Source organism: Chiloscyllium punctatum, chromosome 3 (genome assembly GCF_047496795.1).
Source record: "Chiloscyllium punctatum isolate Juve2018m chromosome 3, sChiPun1.3, whole genome shotgun sequence".
Taxonomy (NCBI): domain Eukaryota; kingdom Metazoa; phylum Chordata; class Chondrichthyes; order Orectolobiformes; family Hemiscylliidae; genus Chiloscyllium; species Chiloscyllium punctatum.
In genome coordinates this window covers 76,952,127-76,973,519 of record NC_092741.1, presented here as the reverse complement: position 1 = coordinate 76,973,519, position 21,393 = coordinate 76,952,127, and the positions used below count along the sequence as shown (strand labels likewise).

The 21,393-nt window shown below is 40.7% G+C and overlaps 1 protein-coding gene across 3 annotated transcripts in view; it reads left to right on the top strand.

Annotated features, from left to right (window-relative positions):
• Positions 1-21,393, top strand: part of nt5dc1 (5'-nucleotidase domain containing 1) — a 554,582-nt gene that overhangs the window by 377,609 nt on the left and 155,580 nt on the right. For all 3 annotated transcript variants that reach the window (XM_072555633.1, XM_072555641.1, XM_072555649.1), the window contains exon 7: positions 11,450-11,624. In XM_072555633.1, the coding sequence (XP_072411734.1) occupies positions 11,450-11,624 (175 nt within the window). The remainder of the gene's footprint in view (positions 1-11,449; positions 11,625-21,393) is intronic.

The window sequence follows — 21,393 nt, the reverse complement described above, 5'->3', positions numbered from 1 at the left end:
TTTAAATATTCTGGGAAAAGCACAACGAGCATGCTAACATCTCCTTATTTGGTATTGCAAATGCAGATGCAACCTGTCAAAATACCATCTCTTGGGACAGAATAAACCCATCTCCTTATCTCTCTGAGCAAAAAGTAACTGTCAGAATTTCATTTATATGATTGCTTGTGTCTTTAAGTAGCGCAATAAAGTACAGCAAACCTTTCATTAACTGACACCTCTGGGACCAGGAGTGTGCCAGTTGATCAAATATTCCAGATAACCAAGAGGTATGCAAAAACCACAGAAAACCCTAACCAAACAAAGCTTCAAGACATGAGCATCTCTCAGAAAAAATCTTTCTAAAAACATCAAACACCTCCTAAAATCAGTGTAAAAACACACAGTAAGTGATAGAAACATAATGTAGGGGATATACACAGCATTAGCACTCAGGCACCGCAGTAGATTGTGATGTTTGAGCTACATAATTTTTGTCGGTTTATCAATAGTGCCAAATGCTAAGGTGCAGGTTAAAGTTTACTGTAATGCTGTCCCATTGAATGACATCGACACCATGGCAACCATTTGGATGATGAGCTACATTGTTTCCTAACACTTCTCATTCAATGCTCAAACTGTTTTTTGTTTCTTCATCATTTTTATGTCGTGCATTAGGAATACTTTTAACCAGACTGTCAGCTGTCAGGAATCTTGAGTGTTCACAATCACGTGGCAAACCAGTCATCAGCAAGGTTCGGCCCAGCAAATGAGGTTTTCACCTGTTAGAAATACTGGAACCTTCAGCTCCGTTCCAATGCTGAATCTCTGATCTCCCAGTCTTTCAGCATGCTGGAAAGCACCGCTGACTTGGACACAAACGCTGCATAAAATTGTATACCATAAATCGTAGCCTGTATGAAACCAGCTCTGCTGTACCTGTTAGCAAAAGCATTTTTGCGGGTTAATGGTATTGGCACCAGTTGTAGTGTGGCTGACTTGAAGAAAAATATTTAATTCAGGACCACCATAGAGGCTGTCTCATTTGGAATGCCACAGCTCAGCTTGGGCTGGCACCACCAAATGCTTATATACTTTTGGAATAATCCTTACAAATTGTCTCAAATTAACAGCAATCCAGAGTGTAATAAATGAGAGGTATACATGTTACTGCTAAGTTTCATCATGAGGAGAAAACAGAAAGTTCATTGAATTTGATGTTGATATTTCTGTGTTATCGATGGTTATTGAATAAAGTGAGGAAGGTCAAATCAGTGTTTTGTTATTTCAGGTTATGAGTCTGATCAAAAACTCACTCTATGCTTTTCTCAAAAAAAAAATTTACAATCTGGGAACTTTTCCTTCAGTTGAAGTGAAGTCATCGTAATTATCTGATTCCCCAGTGGCTCAGTAGGATGAATGCTTCTGCAGTCCTGTATTGAATAGTTTACAACTCAGCTAATGCAGCAGATGGCTACAACTGGCGTCCCACTGCACGACAGCTGAGAGAAGAAAAATCAGTCTAAGGGCAATATGGTGTGGGAAATAGTTCTATTCAGTGCATGATGATATTTTCTTCAGAATGCTCCCTCCGTGCTTGGCTGCACTGCAAGCCAGAATGTATTGAGCAGTGCAACAATCAGGCCATGCACAACCAAGATTCCCTTTAAGGTGTGTACATATGCAACTGTACAAGAATCTGAGCATACCATGCAGATGAGATGAAAGAAGAAGCACAGTGGGAAGATTGTATCTGAGCAGTTGATTTATTTTTTAAATCTTGGTCTAGTTATAGAAATTCTGTTATTTTCTACGAAGCTGCAATTTTGGCAGGTTGCACATCCACACAGATGCATTGATTTATTTATAACATAAAGATGCAGCATGGACTATAAAGCTGAGGAGGCCATCGCTACACATACTCAGATGCACTTCTTTGAAATTTCAATTAAAGATGGAAAGAGGGCAACTATATTGAATAAAAATGTATTTTCCAATGCAGGTGGAAGATCTGCGGGTGTGGGGAATGGTGGTGATTGAAAGAGGGAAGAGATTTTCAATTAGACCAAACAATATGAGGATAGCATCTGTGCTGTGGTTCCTCGAGGTCATAATCATTTTTTCAGTCAGACCTTACTAGTGTATTTTGAGCAGACTGTCAAATTAGACCAAGAACTTCATTCCTGACGAAGGACTTTTGCCCGAAACGTTGATTTTCCTGCTCCTCGGATCTGCCTGATCTGCTGTGCTTTTCCATCACCACTCTAATCTAGACTCTGATTTCCAGCATCTGCAGTCCTCACTTTTGCCCAGGATCCTCAGGCAGCTTACTATTCATGATAGGGGGTGAAGAGTAAAAGAAAATCATTGGCTGCTGCTTCCACAGAGTCAGAAAAGAGAAAATTAACAAATCAAACGTTTTGATGATAAGTCCCAACTCAGTGTTAACTCTTTTGTTTATTGATGCAAATAGAATCATAGAGCACGGAATCAGGCCCTTCGGTCCGAACAGTCCGTGCCAAACATAATCTCAACTAACGAATATACTCCTTATTATTCTATCAGATTTGCAGCATGTGCAATGCAATACTCTTATGTTTTCAATTGTTTGGACCTTTGGAAAGACCCTGTCACAATTATATTAAAAAATAATTGAATTCTCTTCAATCTGTGATTGCGAGTGTCTCCTATTTTCCTGTTTTTCCTCGGGAATTACTTTGTTTAAACTGTACATACGGCTCTCTAATGAGTTGTGACAATGGGCATATGCTTGTTTTGGCATCATTATGTTAATGTTGTGCAAAGAGGTGCTTGCACCTGGGGCTGAATCTTATCAGAAAATGGCTCAGTGTCATTTGTGGCACACATCATGGCGGGTTCCTCAATGCGAGCCCAAGCAAGTTCTCTCAATCTGTCTTCCCAAGCACACCCCATTACCTATGCATCCCTATATCACTCTGCTCATCATATCCTCCTACCCACTGCAAGCTGTGATTACTGGCCAAGGTCAGGACCTCCCAGGATTCTTAGCAATGGTGCTATCTTTAACACCCAACGGTGCCATCTTTAACACCCAACTGTGCATCTCGTCAAGTCTGAGGCTGTCCTGCGTAGTTCATTTTATTTGGCCCAGACATATCAGATAGTGGAATATTGGCATCTCAATTTGCTGACAGGGACCTGGAGGGCACTTCTGCAAGGGAGATACATGCAGTTGCTGCTTGTCAAAATGACCTGAGATGTCCTAACTGTTGGAGGGCCAGAAGAGCAAGTGGCAAGCTAGAGTCATTAGATAACTGCTCTGACTTTCATTTCAATTATCGCCATCTAATGTCACTGCAGCGGATGGAGAAAGGAAAACTGCATATCAGTGAGGCAAATTATGGAACAGTGAGGGGGTTAATGCATGCTAATGTGTACATAAAAGTCCACTCACTACTCATGAGCAAAAATCTCGTGGCCATTCGACACTTCTTTAGAAAACAGGATGTTTTGATCTCAACAGTGGGAAGCTTCTCACTACCCATTGTCTGTGATTTCTCAGCTTTCTAGCCAATGCCCACGTCACTCAGTGGCTGGGAAGATTCTGGCTTTGGTCACTGACTTCAAGCATCATAGAGAGGGAGAAAAACCATAAAACTTTCTTGTGATCTCTAAACTACACTGGGTATTTCCCTGAATTACTTTTTTGAGGACAGAAGCTATGGCGATATCCTTTATACACAGACTTGTAACACAACAAGGACATTTTCAAAGTTATTTTTGCTCAACATCATCAAACAGCAATAAAAATGTTACAATTGCAATTAAAACCTGTGTGTGGGACTGGCTGATTTGAACACTTAATTAGTTAGAGGTTTTCTTATCACGTTCTGTTTGTCGACATAGTTTTATATTTACCTGGATACACACGCAATTATTTGCCTCATTCACTGGCAGCTTTGTAGCTTAGATTCATACCACTGTGGGGAGCTATAATAACACACAGTTGAACCTTGTTTCTATTAAATTGCAATGCAGGAGTCCAGTTATTAGGTTCAGTATCTGCTGCACATATGCTGCACAACTGGAGAGTGGCGAGAATATAATTTAGAAAAAGTACACAATCACAGTTGTTAATAGGATTCTCCTGGGACTAATTGCCACAGATTAGATATTGGCAATAATTTAGTATGTTCCTCCTGCTCTTATAAAAAGCCTCTATGGCATGATAATGTGTAGTTGTTATAGGTGAGGTTTCTGAAATTATTGTTTAGCTTTTGGACTGATGAAGAATTACCACAATACAATGGTAAATATATTAAAAGGCATGTGTGAATATAATTTATTCCCATCAGAAGTTGAAAGCACTGCATCCTTGTGACTTGTTTGTTTAGCTGTGCTTCCTGCATGCCTTTTACAGAGCATTCTTCATGTTGAAGGGAGCCAGGTCCACATGGAGAAAGTACATTGAAGATAAGAAGATAATAGACATGAGAGGCATAAATTGTAAAAAGACGCAAGCGAAACTGGAGCTCATTTCTTTAGTGCAAATAACTTGGAGCGGAGATCTAATACAGGAGCTCAAAATTCAGAGGTGTATGATTTTACAAACTGAATTGAGAAAATATTTCCTCTGGCCAGTGTTAGTAACATTTTATTAAAAATATACACTTAACATAATCCCCAAAAGAACGACGAGAGAGGTTAGCATGTTTCTTTCATACAAAGAATTGGCAGGGCATTTATTCTCTGTCCCATCAGAAGCAGAATCCAAATAGCTTTTAAATGGGAAATGGACAAGTGATTGAGAATACATATTTAAAAGGTAATGAGGAAGAGCAGTACAATGAAACCTAGTAAATAAAATACATAGCTCTTCTAGTTTAACACAGCTAGGAAGAACCAAATGGCTTCCATCAATCATCTAACATTCTGTGATTCTAAGAATTCCAAAACATTGGATTGGTCCATGATTCATCTCCGTTTCAACACTAACCATCCAGACAAAAAAACAATGATGTTTCAAAAAGTAACGTACAGCATCTATCTTTTACGATCAACAACATATCTTGGAACAAAACTGAAATGAACTTCCATTAGCAAAACATTTCTGCTTCATACCAACCACCATTAAGGGTTTTGAGTAACAATGCCAATTTAATGTTGTTCTAAAGCAAATTATAGCAGCTTTGTGATGACAAAGGATTAGGAAAAGACTGCCCCAAACATGTTTCACTTCCCACCATGTCTCTGCCAAAGTGCACAAGGTTTCATCACTCAGACTGGATTCAAACGCCATTTGATCAGTAATTTAATGTCACGAGCCCCAACAATTAGATGGAATTGGCTTGCCTACATGATGATGTTAACTGCAATTCAAGGTTAATCATGGGACAGTAATGTTTCTGGCTTTGTTCAGATTCATGTCTGCCAGCAACAAAATGAGGTCATGTTGATTTTAACCACCAGGCCTTCCTATTATAAAATTCTGAGGTAAAAACAATGACTGCAGATGCTGGAAAGCAAATACTGGATTAGTGGTGCTGGAAGAGCACAGCAGTTCAGGCAGCATCCAACGAGCAGCGAAATCGACGTTTCGGGCAAAAGCCCTTCATCAGGAATAAAGGCAGTGAGCCTGAAGCATGGAGAGATAAGCTAGAGGAGGGTGGGGGTGGGGAGAGAGTAGCATAGAGTACAATGGGTGAGTGGGGGAGGAGATGAAGATGATAGGTAAAGGAGGAGGGGGTGGAGTGGATAGGTGGAAAAGGAGATAGACTGGTCGGACAAGTCCGGACAAGTCAAAGAGACAGTGCTGAGCTGGAAGTTTGAAACTAGGATGAGGTGGGGGAAGGGGAAATGAGGCACGACATGGTTGAAGATCTCTCCACACTTCAGGCTCACTGCCTTTATTCCTGATGTGAAGGGCTTTTGCCCGAAACATCGATTTCGCTGCTCGTTGGATGCTGCCTGAACTGCTGTGCTCTTCCAGCACCACTAATCCAGTATTTGCTTTCCAGCATCTGCAGTCATTGTTTTTACCTGATTGATTTTAACCCAACTGCAAATCCTCTTGCAAGGATGCCTGCCTTGAAGAAGTTTTCGTCCTCTCTCTACAAGAATCTCAGGGAGTCCCTCTCCCACTGCAACTCCCAGGTCATTTCCTCTGCTCTGAAGCTCTTCAACCATGTCGTGCCTCATTTCCCCTTCCCCCTCCTCATCCTAGTTTCAAACTTCCAGCTCAACACTGTCTCCTTGACTTGTCCGGACTTGTCGAACCTGCCTATCTCCTTTTCCACCTATCCACTCCGCCCTCTCCTCCTTGACTTATCACCTTCATCTCCTCCCCCACTCATCCATTGTACTCTATGCTACTCTCTCCCCACCCCCACCCTCCTCTAGCTTATCTCTCCACGCTTCAGGCTCACTGCCTTTATTCCTGATGAAGGGCTTTTGCCCGAAACGTTGATTTCGCTGCTCGTTGGATGCTGCCTGAACTGCTGTGCTCTTCCAGCACCACTAATCCTGTATTATAAAATTCTGTTCGTTGAGCCTGGAGCAGCAGGCAATGGTTTTTTTGTGGTTGCCAGTCTCTGCTAATCCTGGCATTTCCTGGTCCTCCTGCAACACTTAATGAAGTGAGAGAGTGCCCTGCTTCCAGAGGTCTTGAAGCTCTAACGGGGAAGCCAGACCAATGAAAGCGAGCCATAAGCATTCTTAATGAGGCCAAGAGAGAAGGTATAGACCAATCAGCCTCTCATGTCTGTGCCTATGAGATTGTGTCCAATATGTACCTCAACTTCAGTATCTGCTTTTCCTCCATATCAGCTAATAAAGTTAGAAAAGTGGAACAATCACAGTCTAGTGAATTGTTGTTCTGTGTTTCTGCTCCAAGTGAAATAGTTTCTCTGAAACTAACCTCACAAGTTAAGCACCTCAGTTATCTGGTGAGTCATCATTCCTGTGCCTATTAATGACACACAGGAAGGAAAGATGGACAACAAATGCCAGTTACACCTGTATCCCAAGGATGACTGAGAAAAATTATGCCTTTAGTTGATGTGAATATTGCCCTTATAAAATACCAGACTTGTTCAGTTAGTGTCTGCTGATGTTTTATCAGGTACAGCTTACCTTTAGCCCAATGTATTTCTCATATTAACATTTTAGCCATTTTCCCATTCTCTTTGCCATGTACTTTGTATGTGTTTCACGCATTAAAAGTAATAGAGGGTGGAAATAATGTTGGCAGAGTATATATGATGGTACATTACAGATATTTTGATTTCAATACTATATTTCAGATGTTTTGCTTCAAGTTAACTTTTAGTTGTTTTTGTTTGTGTGAATTGTGCTTTTAATGAAGAAATTTCACTGACGTACTCTGCTTCACCACCTAAAATAAGCAAAAATGATAAGAACATGTCCAACCTCTCCTCATGGGAACCCCTACCTTTCTAGCTATTAGTCTAGTAAACTTGCTCTGAACTGCTTCCAACAAATTTACATCCTTCCTTAAGTAAGAAAACCAATCGAGTCATAGAGATGTATAGCACGGATACAGACCCTTCGGTCCAACTCATCCATGCTGACTAGATTTTCTTAATTAATCTACTCCCATTTGCCAGCAATTTGCCCATATCTCTGTGAAGCCTTCCTTTTCATATACCCAGCCAGATGTCTTTTAAATGTTGTAATTGTGCCAGCCTTCACCAGTTCCTCTGGCAACATTTCTCCAGATTTATTCTCATTAATGCCCTGTGTGGCTGAAGCATAACTCTACGACTTTGGTATTCAGTTTTCCCTATAGAATGGATCTTTCAAAGTTTACAGAGCTTCTCTGCATGAGTTAAAGATAATTGAAGAAAATATTTCACATTTATTAAACAATGATTTAACTATTTTCTTAATCATCTCTCAGGCCTAAATTTTGCTCTCTGTAAGTTGAAGCCAAAGCATTAGGTTTAGCCACAAATGATGTAGCTGGAGGTCCATACTTTAAGTTAATCCACATTTAAGATAATTATTGTAGCCATCTGAGATGCTGTCAACGCTTTGTGATCATGAGCTGTAAGGAAAAGAGTGCCAATAAGAAACAGTCTGGGATCTTCCACGTGACATCAGTACATAAAAGACACCAATCTTGCAAAACTGTGCAGTTCAGAGCTTCAGTGCTAAGTTAGAAGACCTTATAGTGACCTGTGGTCACCATGCAATAATTGGATTCTGCATCAATTGACTCAGAAACTGAAGTTGACAAGGTTTCAGACTTAGACTTTTGACAGTAATCTTACGCATCTTGCTGTAAAATGCTTATCAGTTTCAGTGTATACAGATGGCTGTTTGGATGGCACATGCCACCCTTCCAGTGGTGACACAACACCTTCAGAAACGTAGGGAGGAATAGAGATTTTTTTTTAATTGCTTGCTGCTCTTGCTACTTTTCTTTACACCTCAGAGCATTATGTACTCAGGCCCAAAAAGATGACCTATCTACCCCATAACCCCATTTGGTCAAAATGTTGTTTGGTCTGAGAAAATCAGTGAGCAGGTATCAGGAGAGAGCACCTTTGGGAAAGTCGTGTGTTTTGTTCTTTCAGAGATGATGTAAATAGGAGAGGAAAATGTATATATCCTAGTACTTCAGTTTTACTGTCTGACTAGTTTAAACATTTTCATGGAACTCATTATCGGAACCATATTAAATAATTGGAGAATGTTTAGTTTGAAGACTGGCCAGCTGAGCTCACTTATACAAACGTTCCAGAAGAAATGAAAAAACCACTGTCTGTGACACATCAGGAGTCTAAATCATAACCAAGTGTAGCCGATTATCTCCAGAATTCCAAACAGCATCCCCAGCCAAAGGATAGAACATCTATTTTCAGTTTTCATCATTATCATAAGAGTGATAGAGGTCTAGAGCACAGAGGCCCTTCAGCCCATCATGTCTGCACCAGTCAAAATCAACCACCTAACTATTCTGATCTCATTTTCCAATACCTGGCCTATAGACTTATATACTTGAGATCACAAGTGTACATCCAAGTACTTCTTAAATAGAGTCATCCAACATAGAAGCAGACCCTTTGGTCCAACTAGTCCATGCCAACCATAATTCCAAACTAAACTGTTTCCACCTGCAGGAATGTCTTGTAAATGTTGTATCTATACCCTCATCCTCTGGAAGTTAATTGCACACATGAACCATTGTGTAAAAAAAAATTGCCCCTCATGTCTTTTTTCGGTCCTTCTCCTCTCAAAAATATGTTCCCTAGTCTTGAAATACCCCACCCTAGGGAAAAGACATTTAGAATGTCTTTTCTATTATAGTAAACTCTTATCTATACTCCTCAGTATTTTACAAACCTCTGTGAGGTCACCTCTCAACCTCCTATGCTCCAGTGAAAATGTCCCAGCCTCCGCTTATAACTCAAAACCTCCATTACCGACAATATCATAGTAAACCTTTTCTGAACCCTCTCCAGCTTATTAATATCCTTCCTATAACAGGGAGACTAGCACTGGACATAGAAGAGACTCCAGAAGAGACCTCACCAACATCCTGTACAACCTCAACATAATGTCCTAATTCCTATACTCAAAGTTTTGAGAAATGAAGGCAAGCGTGCTAAATGCCTTCTTAACCACCCTCACATTTCTCCAAATTAAACTCCAATTGCCACTTCTCAATTAATTGACCTAATTAATGACTCATAGGGTTGTACAGCAGGGAAGCAGACCCTTCAGTCCAACTTGTCCATGCTGACTAGATATCTTAAATTAATCTCGTCCCATTTGCCAGCATTAGGCTCATATTCCTCTGAACCCTTCCCATCTATGTACCCATCCAGATGTTTTTAAATATAATTTTACCAGCCTCCACCACTCCACTGACAACTCATTCCATACATGCAGCACTCTCTGTATGAAAAGGTTGCCCCTTCAATCCCTTGTAAATCTTTCCCTTCTTACCTTAAACCTATGCCGCCTAGTTGTGGACTCCTTATTTTTGGAAAAAGGACATTGGCTTTTCACCCTATCCGCCGTTGTTGTATTTTATAAATCTCTATAAAGCCACCCCTTAGCCCATGAGGGCTCCTGCCTCTTACCACTCTTGTCGGCAGTGAGTTTCAGAATTCCACACCCTCCAGGTAACAAGTTATTTCCTCACAACCCTTTCAAGCATCCTGCCCCTTAGCTTAAATCCTTGACCCTTGGTCATTGATCCATCCATCAAGGTGAAGCATTTCTTCTTGTCTATGTGCCTTATTATTGCTATACATGTCAATCATATCCCCTCTCAGTCTTCTCTACTACAAAGAAAAGAGTCAGTCTAATCTCTCTTCATACACCGCCCAGCAATCCTTACAATACTGCATTGATGGGTAAAAAGTGCCAACATTAACTAGTTGGGCCAAATAGCCTGTTTCAGTTTTTCTATATCTGCATACTTTGAATTAACAAGTTGTTCACTTTTGTCCATATGCTAAATGTTTCAAAGTTGTAGTTCATAGTCACAGAGCCTTAGTTTTAAGATTACCTTGAAGACAGTGTTGAAAATTAGTGAAAGGATTAAATTTTGCCTTTTGCATTCCTGCATTAAGTTGTTATTGGTGTGCTGTAGCTAATAGAGAATCTTGACCTGGAATTTACAACACCAAACCAGCTCATTTCATCCAGGTCATTCATGCAGGCATCTGAGATCCACATAATCCTTCTTCCAGTCCACTTCATGAAAACCTGTCAGTCTTACATTTTGATCTCTGGTGTAGAAGCTAAATAACTTTTAAAAACTCTGCAAGAGGAGATAGATAAATAGTCCCTTTAAGCGCTGCCTAAATGGGAGAGAGTGAGTACGAAAGCCACCTGAGGTTCTTCTGTTTTACTTAGCGGGATAAGAGAACTGGAAATCCAGCCAAGGTAATGTAGACTTTGTACTGCCTCAAAGGAACTGGGGTGTGAATGAACAGAGAACAGGAATATACCATTGCAGATGTTGGTGCCATAACCTCTGTAATCACTGCCAATTATTTTCCATATAGTTGCTGCTAGGTTAACAAAACATAAGCAGCCTTAGAACTATTTTTTTTCCACTTAGCAATCTTTCTTCACAAAACCACTTCTTGTGGAAGATTATCTTCACTCCGAAGATGTATCAACCTAATGAACACTTCTGCACAGAAATATTCATCTGCATATACTGGTAGATAATGAATGAATAGTGCCTGAATCTTAACTTTACAAAGAGACTTCACAATATTCTGTAAAATGAGTCATCATCCAATATTAAATATGTAAGCTTTAGGCAGAATGCCCATCTTTATTATGTTACAAAATTAAACAGTATATCAAAGACACAATAACATTAAAAATAGGCTGTCAGATGTAGCAATTAGGTTAATTGCTGATTAATATGCTTTGAAATTCATTGCAAGACATGGTATCAAACATTGTCAGACATTTGTCTGTTTCTTTTTTATCAATACAGAAGACTCTGGAATATATTTTCCATCAGTGAAAAAAGATCCAGGGAAATACCTACTGCGTTGTTCTGAATCAGTGAAAGATTGGCTAAGGAAGCTGAAGAATGCTGGGAAAGTGCTGCTGTTAATTACCAGCTCCCATAGTGACTACTGCCGACTGCTCTGTGAACACATTCTCGGGTGAGTGCAAAAGCACAACAAGTATGTTAAACAAAGATTAAATAAAGGTTAGAAGGAAACAGATGATGGCTACTAATTAATAAATTGATGTCCAGAAATGTGAAGGGCGAAGGCTGGGACTGGACAGGGAACTGATAAAAACCAAAGAACTGCAGATACTGGAAATCAAAAACAAAAATAGAAGCTGCTGGTAAAACTCAGCAAGTCTGGCAGCATCAGTAGAGAGAAAGCAGAATCAACATTTTTGGGTCCGGTGACCCCTTGAGAACTGATTGTAGCGAGGTATATATCCTGAAGACAGAGGTGGGAGGAGGGCAGGAACAAACAAAAGGTAGACATGGAGCCCAGAGAGAAAGAACAACAGTTGGGCAGACAAAGCAATGGGTAAAGATCGGTCTGGGAGAATCAATAGCTGCTAATGGAGACTAATAATAGCTGACAATGGATTGTTTGTGGTGGTAGCCCATGTGATGACAAAGCCTGGTATGTTGGGGGTTAGGGTTAGGACATGGGGAAATGTGCTCAGGCCCCAACATTATTTAACTTGATTTTGACTCCTGAAAGCTGCAGGGTCAGCACGACGACAATCGCATGTCATTCTTCTAGCTTGTGCTGAGCTTCGCTGAAACACTGCAGCAAGCCCAAGACACAGATGTTAGCCAGGGAACATAATGGTATGTTGAAGTAGCAGGCAACCAGAAGCTTAGTGTCATTCTTGCAGACAGAATGTAGGAGTTCTGCAAAGCAGTCAATCAGTCTATGTTTCGTCTTCCCAATGCAAAGGGTACCACATTGTGAGGAGCAAATACAGTAGACTAGGTTAAGTGAAGTGCAGGTAAATCACTGCTTCATCTGGATGGTGTACCTGGGGCCTTGGATAGTGTGGAGGGAGGAATTAAACATGCAGGTATTACACAGTATGTGATTGCAAGAGAAGGTGGTGTGAGGAGGTGTTGGGAAGTGGACCAAAGATGTCCTGCAGAGAACGTACCTTGTGTAATGCTGACAAGGGAGGAGAGGAGAATATGAATCTAGTGGTGGCATCCTGCTGAAGGTGGCAGAAGTGATGGCTTATGATCCTTTGAATGTGTATATTGGTGGGTTGACAAGTTAGGACTAGGGGTCCCTATCCCCTATCACTGTTGTGGGAAGGAAGAGAGGGAGTGAGTGTTGATGTATGGGAGGTGGTATGGTCATGACTGAGGGCCTTGTTAACCATGGTGGTCGCGAATCCTTGGTTGAGGAGGAAAAAAGTGGAAATTTCAGAGGCCCCACTGTAGAAGCTGACATCATTGGAACCGATGTGACAGAGATGAAGGAGCTGGGAGAATAGGATATAGTCTTTACAGGAAGCAGAGTGTGAGGATACATAGTCATGGTAACTGTGCGATTTGGTGGATTTGTAGTGGATATAGGTGGCCAACCTAGACAAAGACCTATTAGACTGGTATAGTCATTAATGGTCTGTCCATATCAGTCAAAGGCACAATCTTACAGAGGTCTTTGTAATGTGGGATATGGTGGGATATGTGGCAAAACAAGAAGGCACGACCTAGCTTGATAATAGCAACAAATCTCATCATTTTTAATGCTTTTCAGAACAGGCATGGACAAGCAGCAAGGAAAGTTTTTCATTAGAGAGTGGCAAGTTGCCAATGGATAGTTGTTATAGCTTGTTAAATGGCTTGTCAAAAGTACAATTCACCTCATTAATATTCAGCCTGCCATCTTACCAAAGTTGCCAAACAAGCTAGATGTCAGGAAAACTTGACAAGGAAACCAGCACAAGCACCTGGCAGATTTAGCTCACTGCTCATTTAAAGTGACCTCCATGTTGGAAACTAAGCACTGACATCTCAGGGCACACTCAGTGGGCGTTGTTCACATGCACCCCACATCTATGGACATTGGCATCTGGCATGTGCCAGTTGCTATAAATCCACATTCCACTTTTCTGATTCATTGAGAAGACACATCTGCATTTCAATGCTGCATCTCGGGCTGCACCAAAAACTATCATTGCAGTGCTGCTACAAAGACAGTGCATGCTCAGGGCCATGCACCCGGCTCATGGACTGGACCAGGCTGTAGCTCTGGGCTCTTCACTCATTCCTCATCCTCATCTTCCGCCTCGGCACACTTCAACCCCAGGGCATCAATGTGGACTTCAACAGCTTCCTCATTTCCCCTTCCCCCACCTCACCCTAGTTTCAAACTTCCAGCTCAGCACTGTCTCCTTGACTTGTCCGGACTTGTCCGACCTGCCTATCTCCTTTTCCACCTATCCACTCCATCCTCTCCTCCTTGACCTATCACCTTCATCCCCTCCCCCACTCACCCATTGTACTCTATGCTACTCTCTCCCCACTCCCACCCTCCTCTAGCTTATCTCTCCATGCTTCAGGCTCACTGCCTTTATTCCTGATGAAGGGCTTTTGCCCAAAACGTCGATTTCGCTGCTCGTTGGATGCTGCCTGAACTGCTGTGCTCTTCCAGCACCACTAATCCAGTCTTCACTCATTGTCATGGTGCTAACCCACTCTGAGCCTCCTAGATGCTCAATGCAACTCTATCTTGTATTATCATGAAGAAGTTTCCTGAAGAAGGGCTCATGCCCGAAACATCGATTCTCCTGCTCTTTGGATGCTGCCTGACCTGCTGCGCTTTTCCAGCAACACATTTTCAGCTCTGATCTCCAGCATCTGCAGTCCTCACTTTCTCCTTGTATTATCATGCCCTGTCTTTGTGCATTTTGCACCCTTCAGCAAGAGATATTACTGTTGCTGTGCCATTGTCTGCAGACAAAATAGAAGGCAGTTTATCATAGTTGTCAGCAGATCTTAGTGAAGTCAAATGGGATAGCCTTCCCTAAGGCATCCCAGTACAGTAAGTCATGGGTCACCTCCGATACCAATCCAGGGGCTTGAAAGCAATCAATTGGCCACTTGGAACAATCAGAGTCAGTCCATAAATAGAGGGCATAGGTTTAAGGTGTGATGGAAAAGATTAAAAGAGACTTAAACGGCAACTTTTCCACGCAGAAGGTGGTGCATGTATGGAATGAGCTGTCAGATGAAATAGTGGAAACTGGTGTAATATCAACATTGAAAAGGCATTTGGATGCATATATGAATAGGAAAGGTTTAGAAGGATATGGGCCAAATGCTGGCAAATGGGACTACATTAATCTAGGATATCTGTTTGGCGTGGATAAGTTGGACCGAAGGGTCTGTTTCCATGCTGTACATCTCTTTGACTCTTTTCATAAGGGGTGACAAGCAAGTGATGGACAGCAGACCCACGTGTCTTGACAATTTCTGCTCTGTTAACCATTAGCGTTGACTATTTAAGCAATAAGGCAGGTTTCGTAACATAAAGTTCTCTAGGCCTTGTCATGAAAAACACTCCCAAAAGAAAAAGCGCGATTCTGCCTTATGGTCTTAGTTTCTATAAAATCAGTTATTTAGAATCTGTTATATTTTTGTGTAATATTGAAAGTGCTCTCAATTTTATATCCAAACAGAATCTAATTTTTTTTTTAAATAAAGGTCACATCTGTATTTCTATGGAAGCTTGCTAGATCGTGTCTCCTCATCACTGTGAGACAGTTTCAGATTGTACGTAGAAAGTAATTTTTGAGTTTCAGCGATTATATGGGACATGTTAATTTGAGAGTGGCCTGAGTTTTGCTCAGGAACTCTATAGTGCTGGGGAAACAAACCTCCATTTTTTTTAAAGAGCATTCAGCTGATCTAAAACTTTTCTATACATACTCAACTTATCCATCCTCCTGATTATTTGTCAGCATTTGTGTCAGACAAGTCATGTTGTTGCACAACTTACTAACCTGCATGAAACTTTCAGTCCAAATTCAACTTGTTATTGACATTAAATTTGATTTCTTCGCACATCTGCAGAATTTCCATATCATTAAAATATGTCTAGAATTAAAACACTTGATTGTTGACCCATTCTGAATAACCACCACTGTTTCCCAACCTCTTATTATTGCCAACAGTGGAATTTTCACTGTAAGCATTTGACTTCTCAATCCTTCCAAATTTTCTTTTAAAAAAACATGATAATTGGCAGAGTGATCTTAGGAACCACAAATGATATAAGTATTGCCAGAAAAAAGATTCTGAACTTCTGTAAACTATGCTTTAGCCTTGATGATGTCAATGACAGTATCCCTGTTCGCAAAAATATGCTGTAACCTTCATCCTTCTCACATGACATTCATTAGCAGTGATTAGTGAAAACAGTGAACCAACTCTATGGTCAAAAATATTTGTACATTACTGGTGCTTTCTGTTATTCTGTCACACTTTTTGATCTGATTCCAAATGTCATTTTTTTCAAGGAAACACATTTGATGTAAAATTTCAAAAATAATGCTTTTAAACAGTAGCATGGCTTCCATCTGGATCTCAAATCTTTGGAACTAGATGACACAACATGTTAAAATATTCTTTCAAATCTGGATCAGGTTTGAATGCAGCACATTAGGTGAAAAAAATCTGAAGTCAAAATATTTTATGAAATGTGATGCTTCAGCAAGTAGCAGTTTACAGCATTAATTTGGGCATTAATTGCTATTCAAATAAAGTTGGAAACACTCATGTCACTCCATTGCCAAAGCAATGCTGTGAGAGCAGTGTTAAGAAAACTCCGGGTGCTCCGATTTCCACCCATAATCCAAAGATGTGCAGGCCCATAGAGTTAGGTGCAGAGGTAAATATAGGGTAGTGGAATGGATCTAGGTGGGTTACTCTTTGGAGTGTCAGTGTGGACTCGTTCAGGCCGAAGGGCCTGTTTCTATACCGTAGGGAATCTAATCTAAAAAAAAGACACTACAGAGAAAAGGTGCCTAACTTGCCATCTGACTACAGCATCTGTTACTGAAACCTGTTCAATTGTCCCATTTTTTATCATTAGTCAGTTTTCTTGTATTTTCAGTTAAAGTAGTGTTTCTTCTCCAAGTCATGTTTTTATTGTATCATGCTTGCATTTTAGCTAATCCCATATTTCGATCTACCATTTAATCTCTGCTGTTGGTATGTTTTGTTTGTTGAAATTTTATGTTCCACCATTAAGAACTGCATAATAATATAGGATATCCATTGTTCCATTAATTTTAACTTTTAGTTTTTACCAGAATGTCTTTAGTCTTGCATACTCTGTTTAACCTTTCAAAAGAAACTGAAGCAACTCTAATACTTCTTTTGATGATTTGGAGATGCCGGTGTTGGACTGGGGTGTACAAAGTTAAAAATCACACAACACCAGGTTATAGTCCAACAGGTTTAATTGGAAGCACACTAGCTTTCGGAGTGACTCTCCTTCATCAGGTGATAGTGGAGGGCTCGATCGTAACACAGAATTTATAGCAAAACTTTACAGTGTGATGTAACTGAAATTATACATTGAAAAATTGATTGTCTGTTAAGCCTTTCATCTGTTAGAATACAGTGATAGTTTCACTTCTTTCATGTGTAAATCACAAAACCTTTTTTTAAAAGTTGATTCTAATCTAAAAAGTGAGATAACAGAGTTTTACATAAATTCATGCAGTTTTTGAGCTCAGAGTTAAAAATCACAACACCAGGTTATAGTCCAACAGGTTTAATTGGAAGCACACTAGCTTTCGGAGCTTTGTCGGAGCAACAAAGGTGATAGCTAGACAATATGTGACAACATATTGTCTAGCTATCACCATTGTTAACAGCTAACCCGAGAATGCAACTTTTAAAAAAAGGTTTTGTGATTTACACATGAAAGAAGTGAAACTATCACTGTATTCTAACAGATGAAAGGCTTAACAGACAATCAATTTTTCAATGTATAATTTCAGTTACATCACACTGTAAAGTTTTGCTATAAATTCTGTGTTACGATCGAGCCCTCCACTATCACCTGATGAAGGAGCGTCACTCCGAAAGCTAGTGTGCTTCCAATTAAACCTGTTGGACTATAACCTGGTATCGTGTGATTTTTAACTTCTTTTGATGTCTTCTTCTCAACTCAAATTCTCCGACACTAACCTAACAGTGTGTGCAAGCATTTTCACCTGTTCAACTGCGTAGACTCAAACTGTATTGTGTACATTTTCCAGATTCTTTCCAAATAATATAGCCTTTGTTTTTGTTTCACGGAATGCAAAGCCCTTTTCTGTACCGCCATCTGTTTTATTGAATCCCTATCTCCTGTTCCTCCAGCCTCACATTCTGTTAGTGTGAAGAATTTATTTGTCACTCAGTTTGAGACCATCAGATCAGCTGTGTGCTACGTCCCTCTTCTCTACTAGCCCACTTGGTTACGCTCCCTCTTATGATCCCCATTGCCCAAGAAATAAGCTTACATCTTTGTCTAATTTCTTTGCGATCTCTTTTCAGGCCCATTCCAAGTTCATCTTTTCCATGAGACTCACCTTCTCTCCCTTAACCCTAATCCCACTAAATTGATGACTACCCTCTAATCCCCATGTTAGACAGTGTTTCTTTCTCTCTTTCTCTCCCTCTCTCTCTCTCTCACTCTCACTCACTCTCTCTCTCACTCCCTCTCTCATTCACTCTCTCTCCTGCTCTGGTGGAGCAGACTTGAAGGACTGAATGGCATACTCCAGCTCCTGGTTTCAAAGACCTATCTTTGACAACTCCTATTTTTCATCTACATTGTTCCTCTTGGCAACATTGTCCAAAAGCATAGTATTAGTTTCAACATGTATACTGATGACACCCCACTGTACCATGCCATGACCTCTCCAATGACTCCACCATTGCTACATTATCAGACTGCATATCTGATATCCAGTGCTGGATGAGCATAAGTCTCCTCCACTTAATGCTATGAAGACTAAACTGTTATTTTTGGCTCATTCTCCAAACTCCATTCTCTACTCTCCCTGGCAACTGCCTGAGATTAAGCCAGTCTGTTTGCAACCCTGATGAACTTCCAAACTCCTATTTGAACTATCACTAAAACCACCTGCTTGTACCTCACCACCTGACTTCACACCGTTTCGTTCTTCCGCCACTCAAACTTTTGTTCCTGTCTTTCTTTCTTCTAAACCTGACGATTCTAATGCTCTCCTGCCTGATTTCCCAATTTCTACCTGCAGTGGTTTCTGCTACTCACGTCAAAGTTCACAGCAAGTTCCATTCTGTGATCATTAATGTTCTTGCTAACCTGCAATGGCGTTCATTTAAAAAAAAGCCCCAAGATTAAAATTTGCATCAGCGTGTTCAAATTACTTTAAAGCCTCAGCACTCCCCATCTTTGTAATCCTTGTCAGCTCTGCAATCCTTTAACATGCCTGCTTTTATCAAATTTTGGCCTCCTAAGCATTGCTGAAATCAAATTGCTCAACAATTCATAGTTCTGTCTTCAGTTGCCGAGACCTCAAACTCTGTAATAGTCTCCTACACCTCACACTCTACACCTCATAATACTCCTTTAAGACAGCCATTTAAAGCTACAAATGCCAATGTTAGCTTTCATTTTAAGAGTACAAGAATACAAGAGTCGGGATGTCCTGAGGCTGTATAAGGCTCTGGTCAGACCATACTTGGAATATTGTGAGCAGATTTGGGTCCAGTATCTAAGGAAGGATGTACTGGCCTTGAAAGGGGGTCCAGATGAGGTTCACATGAATGAATGATCCCAGGAAAGAAAGGTTTGTCATATGACGAATGGTTTAGGACTCTGGGTCTGTGCCCGATGGAGTTTAGAAGGATGATGGGGACTCTGGTTGAAAATTACAGAATACTGAGAAGTCTGAATAGAGTAGATGTGAAGAAGATATTTGCACCAGGAGGTAACTCTCAGACCTGAGGGCACAGCCTCAGACTGAAGGGACAATCTTTTGGAACTGAGGTAAAGAGGCATCTCTTCATCAGAGGGTGAAACTCATTGCCACAGAAGGCTTTGGAGGCCACGTCATTTAAGATAGAGATAGATAGGTTTTTGATCAGTGAGGGAATCAATGGTTATGGGGAGAAGGCAGGAGAAACGTAGCAGCCGTCATTGAATCGTGGAGCAGATTTGATAGGCCACGTAGCCTCATTCAACTCCCATATCTTATGGTATTTTTGACCAAACTTTTCGGCATCTCGTTATTTGATTTTCAATCATATATTGTTTTGTTATGCCCCTTGAGAGGTGTTTTGCAATGTTTTATTATACTAAAGGCACTGTATAAGTAAATCTTATCTGTAGTCCAATTGGTCTATGCTGCACGTGCACAGTTAATCAGTTTGTGCAAATCTGTTTTCGATGTTGATATAAGGTCACTTTAATTCACAAATCAGTTATGTAAAAAGTCTTGCTACATAATGAGAGACATCCAATCTATTCTTTTTGTGCAGAATTAATTGTGGCTTTGTTACTTGATTATCTGGATTATTCCATCAGTGTCCTATCAACTCATCACTTAAGAACTTGTTATAAATGTTTCCTAAATTTGCTGGGAATACACTGACAGAACTCTAGATATACTGTATTCCTCCTCACCATATGCTGTCAAATACTTGCTTAATATCTATAAAGTTGTAATGATGAGTATTCTATAAGTTTCTCCGAAATCACTGTCATCACCAGTTTATCTGTTACTTCATCCTGATCTAAAAGTAGCTTGTTGTTCATGCTTGACCATAAATTCGTAGAGTCATAGAGATGTACAGCACGGAAACAGATCCTTTGGTCCAACTCGTCCATGCTGACCAGATATCCCAACCCAATCTAGTCTCACCTGCCAGCACCTGGCCCATATCCCTCCAACCCCTTCCTATTCATCTACCCATCCAAATGCCCTTTAAATGTTGCAATTGTACTAGCCTCCACCACTTCCTCTGGCAGCTCATCCCATACATGTACCACCCTCTGAGTGAAAAAGTTGCCTCTTAGGTCTGTTTTATATCTTTCCCCTCTCACCCTAAAACTATGCCCTCTAGTTCTAAAGTCCCCCACCCCAGGGAAAAGACTTTGTCTATTTATCCTATTCAAGCCCCTCATGATTTTATAAATCTCTATAAGGTCACTCCTCAGCCTCTGACGCCCAGCCTATTCAACTTCTCCCTATAGCTCAAATATTTCAACCCTGGCAACATCCTTGTAAATCTTTTCTGAACCCTTTCAAATTTCACAACATCTTTTTGATGGGAGACCAGAATTGCAAGCAATATTCGAACAGTGGCCTAACCAATGTCCTGTACAGCCACAACATGACTTCCCAACTCCTATACTCAATACTCTGACCAGTAAAGGAAAGCATACCAAATGCCACCTTCACTATCCTATCTACCTGCGACTTCACTTTCAAGGAGCTATGAATCTGCACTCCAAGGTCTCTTTGTTCTGCAACACTCCCTAGGACCTTACCATTAAGTGGATAACCCTGCTAAGATTTGCTTTCCCAAAATGCAGCACCTCACATTTATCTAAATTAAACTCACAGTGGCTCAGTGGTTAGCACTGCTGCCTCACAGCATCTGGGTCTCAGGTTCGATTCCAGCCTCAGGTGACTGTCTGTGTGGAGTTTGCAGATTCTCCCCGTGTCTGCGTGGGTTTTCTCCGGGTGTTCCGGTTTCCTCCCATAGTCCAAAGATGTGCAGATCAGGTGAATTGGCCATGCTAAATTGTCCATAGTGTTGGGTGCATTAATCAGAGGGAGATGGGTCTGGGTGTGTTGCTCTTCAGAGGATCAGTGTGGACTAGTTGGGCTGAAGCGCCTATTTCCACACTGCAGGGAATCTAATGAATCAAAAAAATT